Source organism: Dermacentor albipictus, chromosome 1 (genome assembly GCF_038994185.2).
Source record: "Dermacentor albipictus isolate Rhodes 1998 colony chromosome 1, USDA_Dalb.pri_finalv2, whole genome shotgun sequence".
NCBI lineage: Eukaryota > Metazoa > Arthropoda > Arachnida > Ixodida > Ixodidae > Dermacentor > Dermacentor albipictus.
This window is the reverse complement of record NC_091821.1, coordinates 133,118,649-133,136,619: the sequence shown is the minus strand read 5'-3', so window position 1 is coordinate 133,136,619 and position 17,971 is coordinate 133,118,649. Positions and strand designations below refer to the sequence as shown.

Genomic DNA, 17,971 nt, shown 5'->3' with positions numbered 1-17,971 from the left:
TGCGTGTATTCGCGGGCTTCTTTCACGCTCGGAAAAACCCTTTTGTGTATCACGCTTTTTTGTATCAACAATAAATGACACTTACTATAGCCAAGCCGAGTCGGCTTAATAGCACCCTTTATCCTCCCCCTCAAAATAAAAATAAAGAATAACCATGCTTATTTTCTGCCAGCTGTCCACTGAATAACTGCTGTCTACTCGTGAAAACGTGCCTTTGACTACAAGCCCTGGTAACTGACACACGCTTATTCACGTCCAGGTGAGCACGCTGAAAGCGAGCCACAAGAAGGCCACCGAGCTGGGGATCAAGTACAAGCAGTAAGTACCCGTTCATGTATGTCTGGACACATTGACGTGTGTTATGTATGCCACAAGCAATGGCCGTTGCGTCCGTGTTTCTTGCGCTTTGCCTGCCTTAAAACGAGAGGATCGCCAACCGAGAATGGCACTTACCTATCACATGTTTTGCGAATGCGGGCCCCGATACCGCGCAGCCCCGCCTTCGTACAATTCCGGTGTGCGCATCCGTATGGGTTGTTATTCCGACTATACTGATGTCATTGACTTGGGCGGAGTCACCGCTGTGATGCAACGAGGGCGTGATGCGTGGTTCGGTGTTTCTGTCATGTACTCGAAGCACGCAAGGGCCCACGCGAGCGTAAGCAAGCACTGAACAGTGCCTGCGCACGGTGGGCCAAATGAAAAACCTATGATCTGAAAAGAAAAAAACTTACTTAAAAGTTTTCCCACGATGTTCTGCCCCGCTGAAAGAAAGCATCCATCAAGAGAAAGCTTGAGAAACACCGATGACGCCTTCGTCCACCACAGCCGCGGTGGTGACAGATGCGGCGGTCGAGAAAACTCGGCCGACGCGGTGCGCAGTATGCCCATAGGGAAAGAAATTGCATGTCTGCGAATTGTGGGGGAAGCTGCTATTCGTTCGCGCCGCGGACGCGGTGGTGACGAAACAGTCCTGGTCTGGGGTCCTATTTTGTAACGATCCATTTCGTGTTTCATTCTTTTCGTCCGTCGCGACGAGGGTCCCGGTCCCGGCGATAACGGTGGCGTCCGAGCCAATGACAATTGGCGGACAAGAAAAGAATGGAAAAAAAATGAAGCCGGATCCCGTTATGACACCGTCTCCACTTGAGGAACAGCGCGGGTGGGCGCGTGGCGGCTCGGCCGTCGACGCCGAGATGAGCCTGAAGCTATCGAAACTACTGGAGAGCACAGAGAGCGAGTGTGTGCTGATGAAGACGACCGCATCCGGAAAAAAAAAGGCACCTAGCGGATCGTCGATTCGACTGATCCACGGGGTTTGGCTACCAAAAAAGCAACACTGCAGCTATGAGAGACGCCTGTACACGTGGAGGGCTCAGGATTAACTTCCACAACCCGAGTTTCCTTAACGTGTAGCTAAATCCTATGAGTACGCGAGTGTTTTTGCGGCCACCGCGGCCGGTAATCGAACACGCGACCTCGTGCTCAGCAGCAGGACGCCATATAGCCACAGCGACCGGTCGTCGCACTGTGCCACTATATAAGGTATGTGTTTCGTCGAGGACGGGAATCTGCGCCTTAAGAGGAAGCTTCAGCGCGGGCCACACTCCGACGCGGCCTATTCAAATACATGTAAAACGCAAAAAAAGAGCGTTTTTCTGAGATAACCGCTGGACGAATATTGTAATGAAATTTGTTGCATTTGAGAGAGAAAGTTAAATTCTAGTGACTGTTAGAAGCGGAATTTCGATTTAGGGCCTGAATTTTGGTAAAAGGGTTTTCAAAAATTCGAAAGTTCGAAAAAAAAATGGGGGCATGAAGTTCACAAACGAATAGCTTTGCATCAAAAACAGATATCGCGGTTCTGTCAACGGCATCCACTAGATCATTCAAAGTGGACAACTTAGATATGTGAATTTATATATTACGTGGTATAGTTACGTTGTGCACAAGGGTTCTGCAGAAGCTGTATTACTAAACACACATTACTAAACTTCTTGAGATTCATATGTAACATATCAATTTTTTCCGCTTTAGACGTGCTATGAGATGCGATTCACATAATTGTGATGTCATTTTTCTTTGCTGAGTTACAGAGTTGTAAACTTGATAGTTTCGTTTTCTGAAAATTTTCTATTTTTACCACTTTTTAATAAAAAAATTGGCGATGTAAATCAAAAGTTCGAAACCAACAGTCACTAGAGTTTAAGCTTTTCTTTTAAATGCAACACACTTTGCCAAATTTGGTGCAATGGTTACTGAGAAAAACGAATTCTCCTTTTGCATGTATTTAGATAGGAGCACCGGAACTAAAGCTTCCTCTTAACGCGGAGTTCAGATGTATAGTTTGGAACATCAGATGAGGTAACACTGTGAGAAATTAGGAGCTAGAACGTTTACGCGGAAACAAGTGGAATCAAAAAAACGTAGACGAGCAAAATAACACTTGACCCACCAACGAAACATGACCGATAGCTCGAAATGAACTGTATTTTTCCCTTCAAGCACACGTCTGGCTTTAGCGGTTTTCACAAGCGAAGTGTTCCGCTGTTTTTCTTACTGGCTCCACTTCTTTACTGCGTCAACACCTTCCGAGGAATCGATCTATTTGATCGGTGCAGCAGATTAATTTCAGCACTTTTTGGCAAGACACGTCACCTGCTGCATAGTATGAATACGACACTTCCAGTTTTAACTTCATTTGTGTCGTATAAATTGGGGGATTTAAAATGTTAAATGTAAGATTTTTCCTATGCAACTTCTAAAGCACACCACGCAATTTATTTATTTATTTATTCAAAGTACGCTAAAAGCCTGATAGGAATTATAAAGGGGGCACAACAATTAATGGAACAAGATAACACGATTTCTTAGCATGCACAACTTAGCAAGCATTTACGTATTGCAACGGAACTGCAATGCGTCAGATGATAATGAAAAAAAAAAACTTCTGCAAATATTACTAACAGTCGCGAGTTTAGAGTTTTAGAAAACACTTCGTATAGTTTGCAACTCGTTATGATGATACACGCGATGCCAGCCGGGAGCAGCAATAAATAGGACAGGTGACACCCAATTACTTCGCATACACAGCTAAACAAGAAAACAGACCAAATCGGTACGGCAGGAGATCTCGTATTGCCATGTAGCTGCAATATGTCTGGAGATGGTGAACATCTGTGGTAGTGTTGCTAACAACCACACGTTTAGAGTTTTCGGAAGCATTCAAACTGTTTACAAATGCGTAGTGGTCAGCAATGCATGCGATGTCAGCCGGGAGAAGATTCCATTGTCGGATGGCGAGGAGGAGCGGTTAGGGATAAAACAAGAGTGTAAGCGAAGGTAGGTTCTACTTTAAGTTGCTGATCGAGTCGCGAATACACACGATGGGTTACCCTGATATGTAGCGTAGCGCGTGACGACTGACTGTGGTAAAGTTTGTGGAAAAAAGTGCGCAAGTGTGAGTATATCTGTAACTGAAGGTTATTTGGTACTGGGGCACTATAACGTAAAACTATCCCAAACTTTTCTATTCCAATTCTGCTATCAGCCCTCCACGATTGGTCAAAAACGTTTTTCGACCACCCCCACTTCACCTGTCTGTCACGCGACGTCATGAAAACCGCGATAGCTCCCCATTTGATATGATGTGTACGCATTGATTATGCATGATTCGACAGAAAAAAGAAAAACAGTTATTTCTGATTCGACCCCTTTTCGCCATTAGCCCTCGGCTATTGGTAAAAAGTTTTCGGGCTGCACCCACTTCACCCACCTGTCACGCGACGCCACAAAACCGCACAAACTCACGGCGTCAAAGTGACGTTTAGGCGATAAAGATGCATTAATATGCCGAACAAAACTCAATTTTCTTCGGAATAGCCGCAGGCTGCCCCATTCCGAAAGGAATAAAAGATGGCTGCCGCCGATCGCTGAGACGCTGGCTACTCGCACCTGTCGGAGAGCATGGGTGTATTTGCGTACAATAAAACTTCTTGCGTGGCCGTGTAACGTTTTCGAGCACTTTCAGCACGTTTACCACCTCATTCTGCCAACTCTTCTTTGCTGAGGGTCAGCTTTAGCGTCATTCTTAAGCTTCCGTTGCATGCCCCCGCGATTTTCGACCAGCCACCACAAGCTAAGTAAGGGAAAGCCGACCAATCGCAGTCGCCGGCACCACCCTCTTCATCCTGTTATCGATTTTCAGTGCACTGGCTCTGCCCCAGCGGATCCCTCTCCAATTGAGCGTTCTCCTCGCCTCTTGTCAGCCAATTAGATACGACAAGCTGCTCAGTGTAGGTAGTGTTATTCGTTTTTCAAGCAAACAAAAGTGACCTCCTATAAACGAGGATGGTGTTTGATTGGTCTGTACAGACAATCCTGTGGGTGACCGCCCGGTGCTTGCGTCGGTGGTTACGCAAATTTGACGTCAGGAAATTGGAATAGAAACATATTGGAATAGTTTTACGTTATAGGGCCCCTGGACTCTCAAGCGTGAAAACAGAGGTAATAAATTCATTAAATTCTACAGCGACCTGTGCCGGAGAAAGGATGTCGTTGAGAAAAGTGCCGAAGAAAGGATACCATTGAATGTGACGCGTAATAAGGGTTAAAAATATTCCAAAACTTTTCTGTATCACGGGGTAACATGTTGGAAGAACTTGTGTTTAGCTGTTGCTATTTGGCTTCGGCATAAACGCGTTTGTTCGCGCCTCCAATCTTTCTCAGAGGTTGATAATTTAGCTGTTGAATATAAACGTTTTTCTTAATGCGACGTTTTACGCGCGTTGTAAACCATGCGCTTTGTCGAGGCAGTTATTTTGACTTTAGGGATATACTTTTCCTTAATCGAACTCAGCCCGTCACGAATAAGAGCCTATAGTTCATGTTTGCATGATGAACATGGAATGATTACAAATAGCCGACGTAAAAGGTTGAAAAATCACGGACCAGCATATCGACATTCGCTCGCGGGTTTTCTGTGCACCTACGAATTCGCAATGCAAGATATTGTGATCGCTCACGCCATCCAGTACATTTATCGAAACGCTGTTTGGCTCTGTGGTAAGTATAAGGTCTAAAACTGAATCACCACGTGTGGGAACAAAAACCACTTAGTGCAAATCAAACGACGACAGTATCTCATGAAGATATTGACGGATGTCTGGATGGATGCTATATGACTGTCCCCTTTGGAACGGGGCGGTGGGTTGCGCCACCAAGCTATTATTATTGACATGCACACTATCTTGTGCCACATAGGGGCCTGCATGATTGTCATTCGATATTCGGATAATTAAAATAACCGGCTAGAAATATCAGTGATGTTGGGTACCTGTCTTCACAAAACTTGGATTTATTCACGTACTCTCGAAATTCGCCAGATGGACCAGGTGGGCGATAGCACCAGCCGTGGTGGTGTAGTAGCTTTAACGTTGCGCTGCTAAGGCCGAGGGCGTGGGATCAAATCCCGACCGCGGCGGCCGCATTTCGATGGGGCCGAAACGCAAAAACGTTCGTGTACCATGCATTCGGTGCAGGTTAAGGAACCCCAGGTAGTCAAAATTAATGTGGAGTCCCCCACTACGGCGCCCCTCATAATCATACCGTGGTTTTGGCACGTTTAAACCCGAGAATTTAATGTTTTAGGTGGGTGATAGCAGACCGTAATGACACACGTGTGGGCAAACAGAGCTAGCCACAGAATTTCGAGGCACGAATCAGTTTCAGCAATGTAAGCTTCCAAACTATCTTTCACTGCGATTAACACACCACCACCTCGTCATTCAACCATATATTTTTTAAGCAACAAAACCTGACGAGACAGGGACAACTCGCGGTCAATAATGACGGGTGATAACCATGCAGGTTTCTGTGCCAAAAACAACATCTGCCGAACACGATCCAACATGGGAACACAGGTGACCTTGCTTATGAAATAGACTACAAAAGTTTGACACAAGAACTGACAGAGAAGCATCCCGGCATTCGTGTTTCCGTCACTGGGTTTTCATGGGCGTATGACGGTTCGTAGGGGCAGTTGCCTCGCTAGTGGTGCGGTCAAAGACGTAAACCGTGTAGTTTAGGGCAACCTTCTCAAATAGAAGCTTGAATTTTTCGCCGGGCTTTTGTTTGTTACGAGCGAAATATCGGAGCTTCTTCCAAATAAATAGCATCTTGGCTGCAAAATCCTTTTCAATCTAGACTCGGGACGATTTTAGTTTTCTTGTTTTTTCAGTTTGAATGCATTCTTCAGCATGTTTCTTCTGTCCTTGAAGTTGAGCGATTTCACATTGATGGGCCGAGAGTGGTCTGGTTTTCGCTCCTTTATCCTATGAGCACGTTTCATTTATCACGCTGCAAGTCCTAAACATTTGGGCACAAACTCTGTTACAATTCCTTCCGTGTCCTTTCATGTCTCAGAGTCTTGCTCAGGAATTCCTTTAGAAATGAGGTTGTTCCGACGCAATATGTCGTCAACTATTAAGCTAGACTGTTCCAATTGCTTTGATTGTATATTTTTCCGTTTGTCCTGGGTGTCTTTAGGCATCTGAACTACCTCGCCAGGGCCGGGGGACCCTCCCATTGTAGAAAGACGCCTCTTTATGTCTGTTGCATTTATTTGGACGTCTTTCACCTTCCCTGGGGATACCTCTGACAATGGTTAGAAGCTGGTTTACCTTGTCAGGGCCTGCCGCTTCCAGCAAAATAGCCTACTCGACCGCGTTACGTGCAAAGGTCTATACCCATTACAAATACACAGTTGGGATTTGCAGCCGAAAAAAAAAAATGAAGCAGATAATTTCCGCTAATAAGGTACACTCACATAGGACGTGACAATGCAGACTTGGTTAGCGACGAGCATTTGGCCGCAAACCCCACTTCCGGACGTTTCCCACGTTCCTTCTTATAGTCGATAGGAGAGCACTGCGCTCGGCGATGTGTGCGCCTGCTCTGTGATGGTGAACAAGGTAGTGGCCCTGATGCGCACGTGGCGGGTGATAAGTCCCGCGAACGGTGATGCACCGGTCAGTTCCAGATAGAGTCCGTGATCTGTGTGCAGCACAGGCTCCCCGTCAACTAGAGCGTGACTATACAGAAGACTTTGTTAGCGACAAGCATTTGGCCGCAAACCCAGCTTGGAAGCACACAGACATGATGCACACCGTGACCACACACGCGCACGCACGCCCTCACGCATGCAAACTGATTAATAAGCGTTTTGTCAAGGGCGAAACACGAGCACAGCCACAATTTTGTATAGTAGCCGCTTCTTTTTGTGTTTTTGTTTATATAGTGGTCGCGATATACGACGCTTATTGACAGCCGCGTATATAGGAGCGGCGCAACGCACGTAAACACGCAACGATCGCAGAGGTGCAATCTGTCTTTATTTCGCGCGTCTTGCGAAGCGCGGTGCTGGCGTTGCAATCGGGAGCGCGCTTCGGTCGCGCCACTACAAGGCTCCCCCCCCCCCCCCCCCCCCGCCCCCCTTCGTGGAGGGGAAGGACGTTTTATTAGGGTCGTTTCGCGCCGGTTCAACCGTCTAACTTTTGGGAAGCGGAACCGAAACAGACGAGTTCGCCATGTACGCAGGTTTTACGCGGTCGATCGCTACAACGTCCGTGCGGCCTTTTACTGTCGCAGTGAAGGTCTTGTCGGTACTCCCAAGCACCTTGAAAGGGCCTTCGTACGGTGCCGTAAGAGATGACCGGATGTCTTCGCGTCGCACAAAGACGTGACTTGATGAAGCAAGGTCTCTGCTTACGAAGACATCGTATAGTTGGATGGTTGTGTGGGCGTTGGTCGCAGACGTTGACACAGGTGCCGAAGCTGCTCCATGTAGTGAGGCGGTGACAGGTCGGGGGCAGGAGCTGGGGCGAAGAATTCACCGGGCAGGCGAAGGGCGGTGCCATACACCATTTCAGCTGTAGTGCACCCAAGGTCTTCTTTAATTGCCGAGCGAATTCCGAGCATCACGAGGGGAAGCTCGTCAACCCATGAAGTTCGGGCTTTGGGAGCGATGAGTGCAGCCTTTCAACTGTCGGTTCGACCATTCCATTTGCGGAGGGGTGGTATGCCGTTGCGTTGACGTGCCGTACACCGAGGATACGTGTCAGTATTCTGAATATTTCGGACTCAAACTGACGGCCACGGCCCGTAGTAACAATACTGGGGCAACCGAAGCGGGAGATCCATCCGGCAACGAAATATGAGGCTACGGTGGACGCCGTGATATCGTGAAGCGGGAACGCCTCGGGCCAGCGTGTATAGCGATCCACACAAGTGAGTATGTAGCGCTTTCCGCGCGATGACGGGAGTGGACCGACGATGTCAATGTGCACGTGATCAAAGCGACAGTCGGCGAGCAGAAGGTTTGAAGGGGAGATCTGGTGTGTCGCGTCGTATTCGCACGTTGGCACTGCAAGCACTCACGAGCCCGGCCAGCGGCAGTCGTCTTTGTTGACGCCGGGCCACACAAAATGAGACGTGATGAGGCGTTGAGCGGCGCGGATGCCAGGGTAGCTTGCTTCGTGCAGGTTAATGAAGATTTGACGACGATATTCGGACGGCACAAAAGGGCGCGTGCGGCCCGAAGACACATCACGCACAATTGCACCAGTGGAGAAAGGCAGCAGCACATCAGACAATGAGAAAGAATTAGAGCTTGCGCGCAAGTCGCGAAGTTCACTGTCACTACGCTGTGCCTCTGCAATTGCCTCGAAGTCCACAACATCAGATGTTACGACACTTACGCGTGAAAAGGCGTGGGTAGCAGCGTTGACGGGGTCTTCGATGTACCTTAGGTGTCGGTGAACTCCGAAATGAAACTTAGATGCCGAATTTGCCGGGATGTATAAGCACTGTGGTTTCCACGGAAAGCGAATGTCAGTGGTTTATGGTCGGTCAGCACGTGGAATACGCTACCTTCCAGTTGGTGGCGAAAATGCCGAATTCCGAGGTAGACGGCGAGAAGTTCACGGCCGAATGTGCTGTAGCGAGTTTCGGCAGGCTTTAGTTTCTGGGAGAAGGCTAGCGGGCACCACTAGTCTTGCTGGAACTGCTGAAGGACGGCACCAACGGCGTTGGAGGAAGCATCGGTGATCAGCCTCATTGGTGCTTTGGGTAAGGGATGCACGAGCATTGCTGCGTTGGCCAGAGCATTCTTGGCTTCCTCAAATGCTGCGTCAGCTGCACTTGTCCACTCGAGAGGGGCTGACAGTGCTTTAGTTGGCTTGAGGATGTCGGTCAGTGATAGGACAATACTAGCCACATTAATTATGAAGTGACGGTGAAAGTTCAGCAGTCCTAGGAGGGGCTGACGGTGCTTTAGTTGGCTTGATCGTGTCGGTCAGTGGTAGGACAATACGAGCCACATTAGGTATAAAGTGACGGTGAAAGTTCAGCAGTCCTAGGAACTCGCGCAGCTTTCGAAGTGAAGTTGGACGAGGAAAATTGCGCAGTGCTTGAACTTTGCCGTCCAGGGGCTGGACTCCTTCAGGTGTGACGAGGTGGCCAAGAAATTCGATATTGTTGACGCCGAAAACACACTTTGCTGTGTTAACGATCAAGCCGTGTACCTGGAGTCGTGTAAAAAGCAATCGCAGATGATCGGCATGCTGTTCAGGTGAAGAGCTAGCCACAAGTAAGTAATCGAGGTAGGTGACGACGAAGTGTAGGCCGCGGGTCACCTCATTGAGGAATCCTTGGAACGTTTGGGTGTCGTTCCTCAACTCGAAAGGCATGTGGACGTACTCAAATAGGCCAAAAGGTGTCGCAATGGCAGTCTTTGGTATGTCTTTGGTAGTTTTGACCAAGTCGATCTTGCTGAATATCGTCGTACCAGCTAGTGTGGCGGCGAAGTTGTGAATAATGGAAAGTGTACACCGATCAGGGAGAGTGCGCGCGTTCAGTGCATGACAGTCACCAAAGGGGCGCTGATCACCTGGGTCACGCTTCGGAACCATGTGCAGGGCGGATGACCAGCTGCTTGACGATGGGCGAATGATGCCAAGTTGCAGCATATGTTCAAATTCCCTGCGTGCCGTGGCAAGGCGGTCACCCGCGAGGCGTCGTGGTTTGCTGAACACGGGAGGTCCAGTTGTGACTATGGGGTGCGTGACTGTGTTCGCACCGGTAGTTCTAAGTTGTTGGGCCTTGTAAGCTCAGGAAAACCAGACAGAATTGAGCCAAACGAGCATGCTTGTAGGTTCGGAGCCGTTTGCACAGGGTTCGACAAAGGTGCGAAGATTCCCTGCACGGACAAACTGGTCGTACAGTCCACAAGGCGCCGTGAGCGGATGTCCACGTTCAGGCCGAAGTTGTTAAGAAAGTCCGCTCCAAGTATAGCGAAGCGCACATCAGCGACGATGAATATCCATCGAAATGTGCGGCGCTGTCCTAAGTCGATGGTGAGCGGACGCTGTTCAAATGTGGCGATTCTGGAACTATTTACCGCTTGTAACGACGCAGTCCTTTCAGCGCGTTGTCGGTCGTGACGTGAGGCAGGGATAACGCTTACCTCAGCGCGAGTGTGGACCAGAAAACGACGTCCCGTTATTCTGTCTGATACGTATAGCAGGCAGCTGCGTTTCACTGCGAGGTCAAGCGCGTCATTCGCCGCCATTAGCGACTAGCGTTCGTGTTTTCCTGCCAGCGACAAAGCTCCCGACACTTCGTAGCGCTGGCGCCGAAACGGACATGATACCAGCAGTAGCCGTCACAGTTGCTTCTAGTGCGAGAACGCGAACGTGAGTTGCCGTGAGAGCGACCATGGGTCGAAGTCCGCATCGCGGTGATGGAGGCAGTGATCTGCTCTATATTTTTTTTTTTTTCGAGGCTTTCGAGGCGATAGTGCCGCGCTCGGGTATCCGGTGTCACGGCGGTCGCTGCTGCAACCATAGAGCCAGCGCGGGAGTATTCTGCAACGCGATACCCGAGCTCGGCATGTCGCCTGCAGCAGCCAGGACAGGAAGAAGGTTTTGTGGCAGACGCTGCAGAAATACCTCACGAAGTAGAGGACCCTCGGAATCTGGCATGCTGTCGCCGAGTACCTGGCGCATTCGGTGCAGCAGCTGAGGTGGTCGTCGGTCTCCCAGCTCCTCCGTATTGAGAAGTTGCTGGAAACGGCTGCGTTCCGAAACCGTTTTGCGCGTCAGAAATAGTCGTGTGGTTGGGTTGCGTGTGGAAGGCTCAGAACGTCGTCGAATTCGTCCGCAACTTCACACGGTAGTGTAGAAACTACATGAAGGTATTTCGCGCGCTATGCAGTGATAAGGCGCAAGCCGAAGAGCGCTTCCACTTGAGTAAACCATACGGCCGGATTCCTCAGCCAAAATGGCGGGAGATGCACCTGCACGTTTAAGACTGCTTCCATGTCGATGGTGATGGATTGGTTCTCGTTGCTCACCGTTGACTGCGGTCGCTGTTGAGTACCGTTGTCCGCCGACGTTGGACTTCTGTTCGTAGCCATCACGTACGTACGTCGGGGTCACCAAGCTATAGTGGTCGCGATATACGACGCTTATAGACAGCCCCGTATATACCAGCGGCGGAACGCACGTCAGCACGCAACGAACGCAGAGGTGCAAAATGTGTTTATTTCGTGCGTCTTGCGCAACGCAGTTCTGGCATTGCAATCTGGAGCGCGCTTAGGGCTCGCCGCTACAGTTTATCGTGCCTTATCTTTATTTTATATTATATTTTTCCTATTACACCACATTTGGAGACTGAGACCTACTGTACATATATTGTTTAACGGCACCCACCACTCCTTGATGCGTGCATGGCCCAGGCCTTCAATAATAATTAACGAAGATCCAGAGATGAGTAGTCTCCCTTGTGCTATCTTCAGTTCTTGCTTCAAATTTCACAAATAAAGATTTAAGGGTCGAATTCGCAACGTATAGCGTTCGAAGTGCACTAGACCATTGGTCGCCCTCCTTCGCTATGTTCCGCATCAGAATTTGCTCTTACCGACAGTTCCACCGTAACAGCGATTTGTGAATGCGGGCCCAAAATATTATGGACGTCTGTTTCTATTGCTTCAATTAAAAAGTACACATCATCATCATCATCATCATAATCAGCAGCCTGGTTAAGCCCACTGCAGGGCAAAGGCCTCTCCCATACATCTCCAACTACCCAGGTCATGTACTAATTGTGGCCATGTTGTGCGAGCAAACTTCTTAATCTCATCCACCCACCTAACTTTCTGCCGCCCCCTGCTACGCTTCCCTTCCCTTGGAATCCAGTTTGTAACCCTTAATGACCATCGGTTATCTTCCCTCCTCATTACATGTCCTGCCCATGCCCATTTCTCTTTCTTGATTTCAACTAAGATGTCATTAACTCGCGTTTGTTCCCTCACCCTACTGCTCTTTTCTTATCCCTTAACGTTACACCTATCATTCTTCTTTCCATAGCTCGTTGCGTCGTTCTCAATTTCAGTAGAACCCTTTTCGTAAGCCTCCAGGTTTCTGCCCCGTACGTGAGTACTGGTTAGACACAGCTGTTATATACTTTTCTCTTGAGGGATAATGGCAACCTGCTGTTCGTGATCTGAGAATGCCTGCCAAACACACCCCAGCCCATTCTTCTGATTATTTCAGTCTCATGATCCGGATCCGCAGTCACTACCTGTCCTAAGTAGATGTATTCCCTTACCACTTCCAGTGCCTCGCTACCTATTGTAAATTGCTGTTCTCTTTCGAGACTGTTAAACATTACTTTAGTTTTATGCAGATTAATTTTTAGACCCACTCTTCTGCTTTACCTCTCCATGTCAGTGAGCATGCATTCCAATTGGTCCCCAGAGTTACGAAGCAAGGCAATATCATCAGCGAATCGCAAGTCATTAAGGTATCCCCAATTCTTCCTATTCCAGGACTCTGAATACCTCCTGTACACACGCTGTGAATAGCATCAGGGAGACCGTATCTCCCTGCCTGACGCCTTTCTTTATTGGGATTTTGTTGCTTTCTTTATGGAGGACTACGGTGGCTGTGGAGTCGATATAGATATTTTTCAGTGTTTTTACATACGGCTGGTCTACATCCTGATTCCGTAACGCCTGCACGACTGCTGATGTTTCGACTGAATCAAACGCTTTCTCGTAATCAATGAAAGCTATATGTAAGGGTTGGTTATATTCCGCACATTTCTCTATCACCTGATTGATAGTGTAAAATGGTCTATTGTTGAGTAGCCTTTACGAAATCCTGCCTGGTCCTTTGGTTGACAGAAGTCTAAGATGTTCCTGATTCTATTTGCGGTTACCTTAGTATATACTTTGTAGGCAACGGACAGTAAGCTGATCGGTCCATAATTTTTCAAGTCTTTGGCATCCCCTTTCTTATGGATTAGGATTATGTTGGCGTAATTCCAATATTCCGGTACGCTCGAGGTCATGAGGCATTGTGTATACAGGGTGGTGGTCAGTTTTTCTAGAACAATCTGCCGACCATGCATCCTTCAACAAATCTGCTGTTACCTGATCCTTCCCAGCTGCCTTCCCCCTTTACATAGCTCCCAAAGCTTTCTTTACTTCTTCCGGCGTTACTTGTGGGATGTGGAATTCCTCTAGACTATTATCTCTTCCTTTATCGTCGTGAGTGCCACTGGTACTGTATAAATCCCTATAGAACTCGTCAGCCACTTGAACTATATCATCCATATTAGTAATGGTATTGCCGGCTTTGTCTGTTGACATATACATGTGATTCTTGCCTATTCCTAGTTTCTTCTTCACTGCTTTTAGGTTTCCTCCGTTCCTGAGAGCTTGTTCAATTCTATCCATATTATACTTCCTTATGTCAGCTGTCTTACGCTTCTTGATTAACTTCGAAAGTTGTACCAGTTCTATTCTAGCTGTAGGGTTAGAAGCTTTCGTACATTGGCGTTTCTTAATCAGATCTTTCGTCTCCTGCGATAGCTTACTGGTATCCTGTCTAACGAAGTTACCACCGACTTCTATTGCGCATTCCTTAATGATGCCCATAAGATTGTCGTTCATTGCTTCAACACTAAGGTCCTCTTCCTGAGTTAAAGCCGAATATCTGTTCTGTAGCTTGATCCGGAATTCCTTTATTTTCCCTCTTACCGCTAACTCATTGATCGGCTTCTTATGTACCAGTTTCTTCCGTTCCCTCATCAAGTTTAGGCTAATTGGAGTTCTAAGCATCCTATGGTCACTGCAGCGGGTATGAAGCAGAGAGTATGAAGCAGCAGCAGCAGAGTAGCAGAGTATGAAGTCTATTTCAATTCTAGTCTCGCCATTCGGGCTCCTCCACGTCCACTTTCGGCTATCCCACTTGCGGAAGAAGGTATTCATTATCCGCATATTATTCCTTTCTGCAAGCTCTACTAATAATTCTCCCCTGCTATTCCTAGAACCTATGGCATATTCCCCCACTGACTTGTCTCCAGCCTGCTTCTTGCCTACCCTGGCATTGAAGTCGCCCATCAGTGAAGTGTATTTTGTTTTGACTTTACCCATTGCCGATTCCACGTCTTCATAGAAGCTTTCGACTTCCTGGTCATCATGACTGGATGTAGGGGCGTACACCTGTACGACCTTCAATTTGTAACTCTTATTAAGGTTCACAACAAGACCTGCCACCCTCTCGGTAATGCTATAGGATTCCTGTATGTTACCACCTATATTCTTATTAATCAGGAATCCGACTCCTACTTCTCGCATCTCCACTAGGCCCCGGTGGCACAGGACGTGCCCGCTTTTTAGCACTGTATATGCTTCTTTTGACCTCCTAACCTCACTGAGCCCTATTATATCCCATTTACTGCCCGCCAATTCCTCCGATAGCACTGCTAGACTCGCCTCGCTAGATAACGTTCTAGCGTTATGCGTTGCCAGGTTCAGATTCCAATGGTGGCCTGTCCGGACCCAGAAATTCTTAGCACCCTCTGCTGCGTCACAGGTGCGACCGCCACCGTGGTCAGTTGCTTCGCAGCTGCTGGGGACTGAGGGCCGGGGTTTGATGATTGTATTCATATAGGAGGTTGTGGCCAGGTACTGCACCAGGGTGCCAATCCTGCTCTGGTGAGGGAGTGCATTACCGGGCCTGGTCACCGGGATCAATCCACACTCCAGGCTTGTTTACACCTAAAAGTACGCCTCACAAGCAACAATTTAATGTGGAACATTAACTTTCCCACATTTTTTAACGAATAAGGCAACACCTGAAGGCGCGCCGTTGTGACTCAGTGGTTATATGGATTCTGTTGCTCAGCGCGATGATCATATGTTAGATTTCTGGTGGCGACAACCGCATTTCGGCTCCCATATCCATGAAAAGAGCATAAGAGCATTGTCCATAAGAGCATTTTTCAGCAAATTTATATTGATGGACATATCAATATGGAGGGCTTGAACTCTTTTCCGCGATAACTTAGTGGAACTTAGCGTCTTCACCTATTTGAAATTCAGTCCTTTTTGCCAATCACAATTCGCGCAGACTGCATTCTACATATCGATAGCACATGCACCGTTCTTCATTAGGAGCTGAAGTGACTAGCGCAAGAGTAGACACAGGACACAAAAGGGCGACAAGGACAAGCGCAACTTCCAACTGGTGTTTATTACAAAAACGGTTATGAATATATACTCTAGCGCACATGATCGCGACGGCTGCACACGTGCAAGACAACATGGTTATCACAAGCAGACAAGAGCGCACCATGGCGGGGGCAGGGCTTAATGTGTTCTCCCACAGACAGTCCCCAGGAATATAAATCCTTTAGCGGTCAATGCTATGGATGGTTTGCTGACGCAGTTGCCTTCTGCGGTAGCCACTGACTCATTGATGAGTCTGGTGCTTTCCTGCTCGTGCCTTGATATTATTTGCTGTTTTTACAAAGAGTGGTTGTCATTTACATTGGGAGCAATGGATCCCAAGGAAACTTTCTCTCCCTTTTTGAACTTTCAGATTTTGCTCCTGTTTCCGAATAGAGGACTCTTATAGGCAACTCTGTGGAATGCAAATGGCGGCAAGATTTGTTTTAAAAAAGAACTTGTCCTTGTCGCCCTTTTGTGTCCCGTTTCTACTCTTGCGCTAGTCACTGCACTAATGGAATACCAAATAGCCCGGTCTCACACCCCGCTTCTCTTCATTAGGATCCGTTTGTCAAGCTGGCCTGCATGGTAACGGATTTTACAGTTCGCTTTGCTCCTCGCCGAGTGATTCATATGCACGTTGTTTCGTAGTTTAGACGTGAACGACGCATCTCAGGCGCATGCGGCCTAGTCGAAAAGTGCCGTGGTTTATTCACTGCTGCTTTTATACGTATTCACGTAGAGGGAGAAAAGAAAGGTGGTAAGGCGCGAATGGGACTGAGCGTGCGCGCTAATCGCAGTTCGCTACACGTGTAGGATACAGACGTCACAGGTTCATTTCGAAAACAGCAGTTGTATTCGACGCCTCTGGCTTGTTACGATATGCCAGCGGGGGTAGTGACCTTCTAGCCTCTCCTGCACCACTGCGCCGAATCGCTTCGTGAAGCTAAGAATGCGTCCCCTCGGACAGACCTGCGGCGACAGCAGGGCGAGACACGTTTGGCGGATCGAGTGTTGTTTTTTGGTACACTGTCGCCATCACCGACGATGGAAGCAAGAAACGCCTGGAAAAGGGTGTTCTACAGCGTCTCCTCACGGACTCCGGTAACCGCTACGGTCGTTTGATAGACGCTCCAGGTAACTGCTGTGTCATCCCAGGAACCAAGACGCGCCAGTTTGAGTCGAGCGTAACAATCACTGTCTACGAAGCTCCCCTCCTTTCCGTGTGTTCAGTGACTAAAGGTGCGGGAGTGTGTGGACCCTCGCCCTCAACGCGTGTCCTTCGATGACTTTGGACGCTCCGATTGGACGAAGGTGGGGCGGCAGATTTCCCTGACCAAATGATCTAGGGGGGACAGAGGGGGTTTGTGCAGACTTTTTCGGTCCCTCAGTGTGCTTGAATTCAGTCGTGCTAGAATGATGAGGCGTAACGATTCCACTCTTCATGTAAATATTGTAAATACACCCAGTACTCCTCGTTCTCGATGAGAGCATGTTCCTCCCTTCAACAGCGTCCTCAGCGTGAAAGAGTCGGACGACGGCATGGGCCAGCTACCCCTTTTGACATGCTCGACCCTAACCCTTACAGGCCGTCGCGCATTGATTCTTCATTGTGGATGACCGTCTGTGCCATGTCTCGCCGTGGGGGTCGCTTTAGTTATTACCCAACCTTTATAAGGTCTACAGTGCTGACATAACCTAGCAATCATCAAAATTACTGCGGCCGTCGATGACACGCACTTGGGTCATTTTCGCTAAAGAAATCTTGACTATTTGCTACCTTGCTTTTAAAAAAAAATAACTGTCACGTGACGTGCTTCCAAAGTTTGTTCAAGTACGTGACACATGGTTCTGCGAGAAAATTAACATAAACGTTATTTTGATGTGTAGATCTGCACAACTTCACCTGCCGAACCTACAAATGCTTGTCTTCAACATGTAATGGTGTTTGTTGGCAACTTTTGCCGGAGAAAGTACTTTAGGAGCCACAAATTTTGACAGAAATTTGCCAAATTCATTATTTTTACTGGCAAAGTAATTATTCATTTATTCATTATAATTAGTTTGTTCGAGTGTCCCAGGGCTGTACTGTGCAGTAAACAATCTTTTCTTCCTCTACATCGTACTGAGACTTGCTGTTACGGCCGCGAATTTCTTTTTAAGTTCTTAAGTGTGGCTTCTTGCAAAGGCTCATAACCGAAAAAAAGGGGCGTCTAGTTCAGTTAGGGGAAAATATCATCTTCAAGAATGACTCATACCCCCGTAAGCAAGAAAAGATGCAATGGCTGACTATGAATGAAGAAACGAAAGAAAGAAAGAAAGAACCAAAGAAAGAACGAGAGAACCTTTAGGCAGTGCATTAGGTGCTCGCATGTGTCGTTGAGGAAGTCGACTAAC

General features: G+C 47.9%; 1 protein-coding gene across 8 annotated transcripts in view; it reads left to right on the top strand.

The window, feature by feature from the left end:
- Positions 1-17,971, top strand: part of nenya — an 80,319-nt gene that overhangs the window by 3,327 nt on the left and 59,021 nt on the right. For all 8 annotated transcript variants that reach the window (XR_010562606.1, XR_010562603.1, XR_010562602.1 and 5 more), the window contains one exon: positions 260-318. Coding sequence is in view for 3 of the 8 variants with exons in the window: in XM_065424513.1 (XP_065280585.1) it covers positions 260-318 (59 nt within the window). In the remaining 5 variants the exon portion in view is untranslated. The remainder of the gene's footprint in view (positions 1-259; positions 319-17,971) is intronic.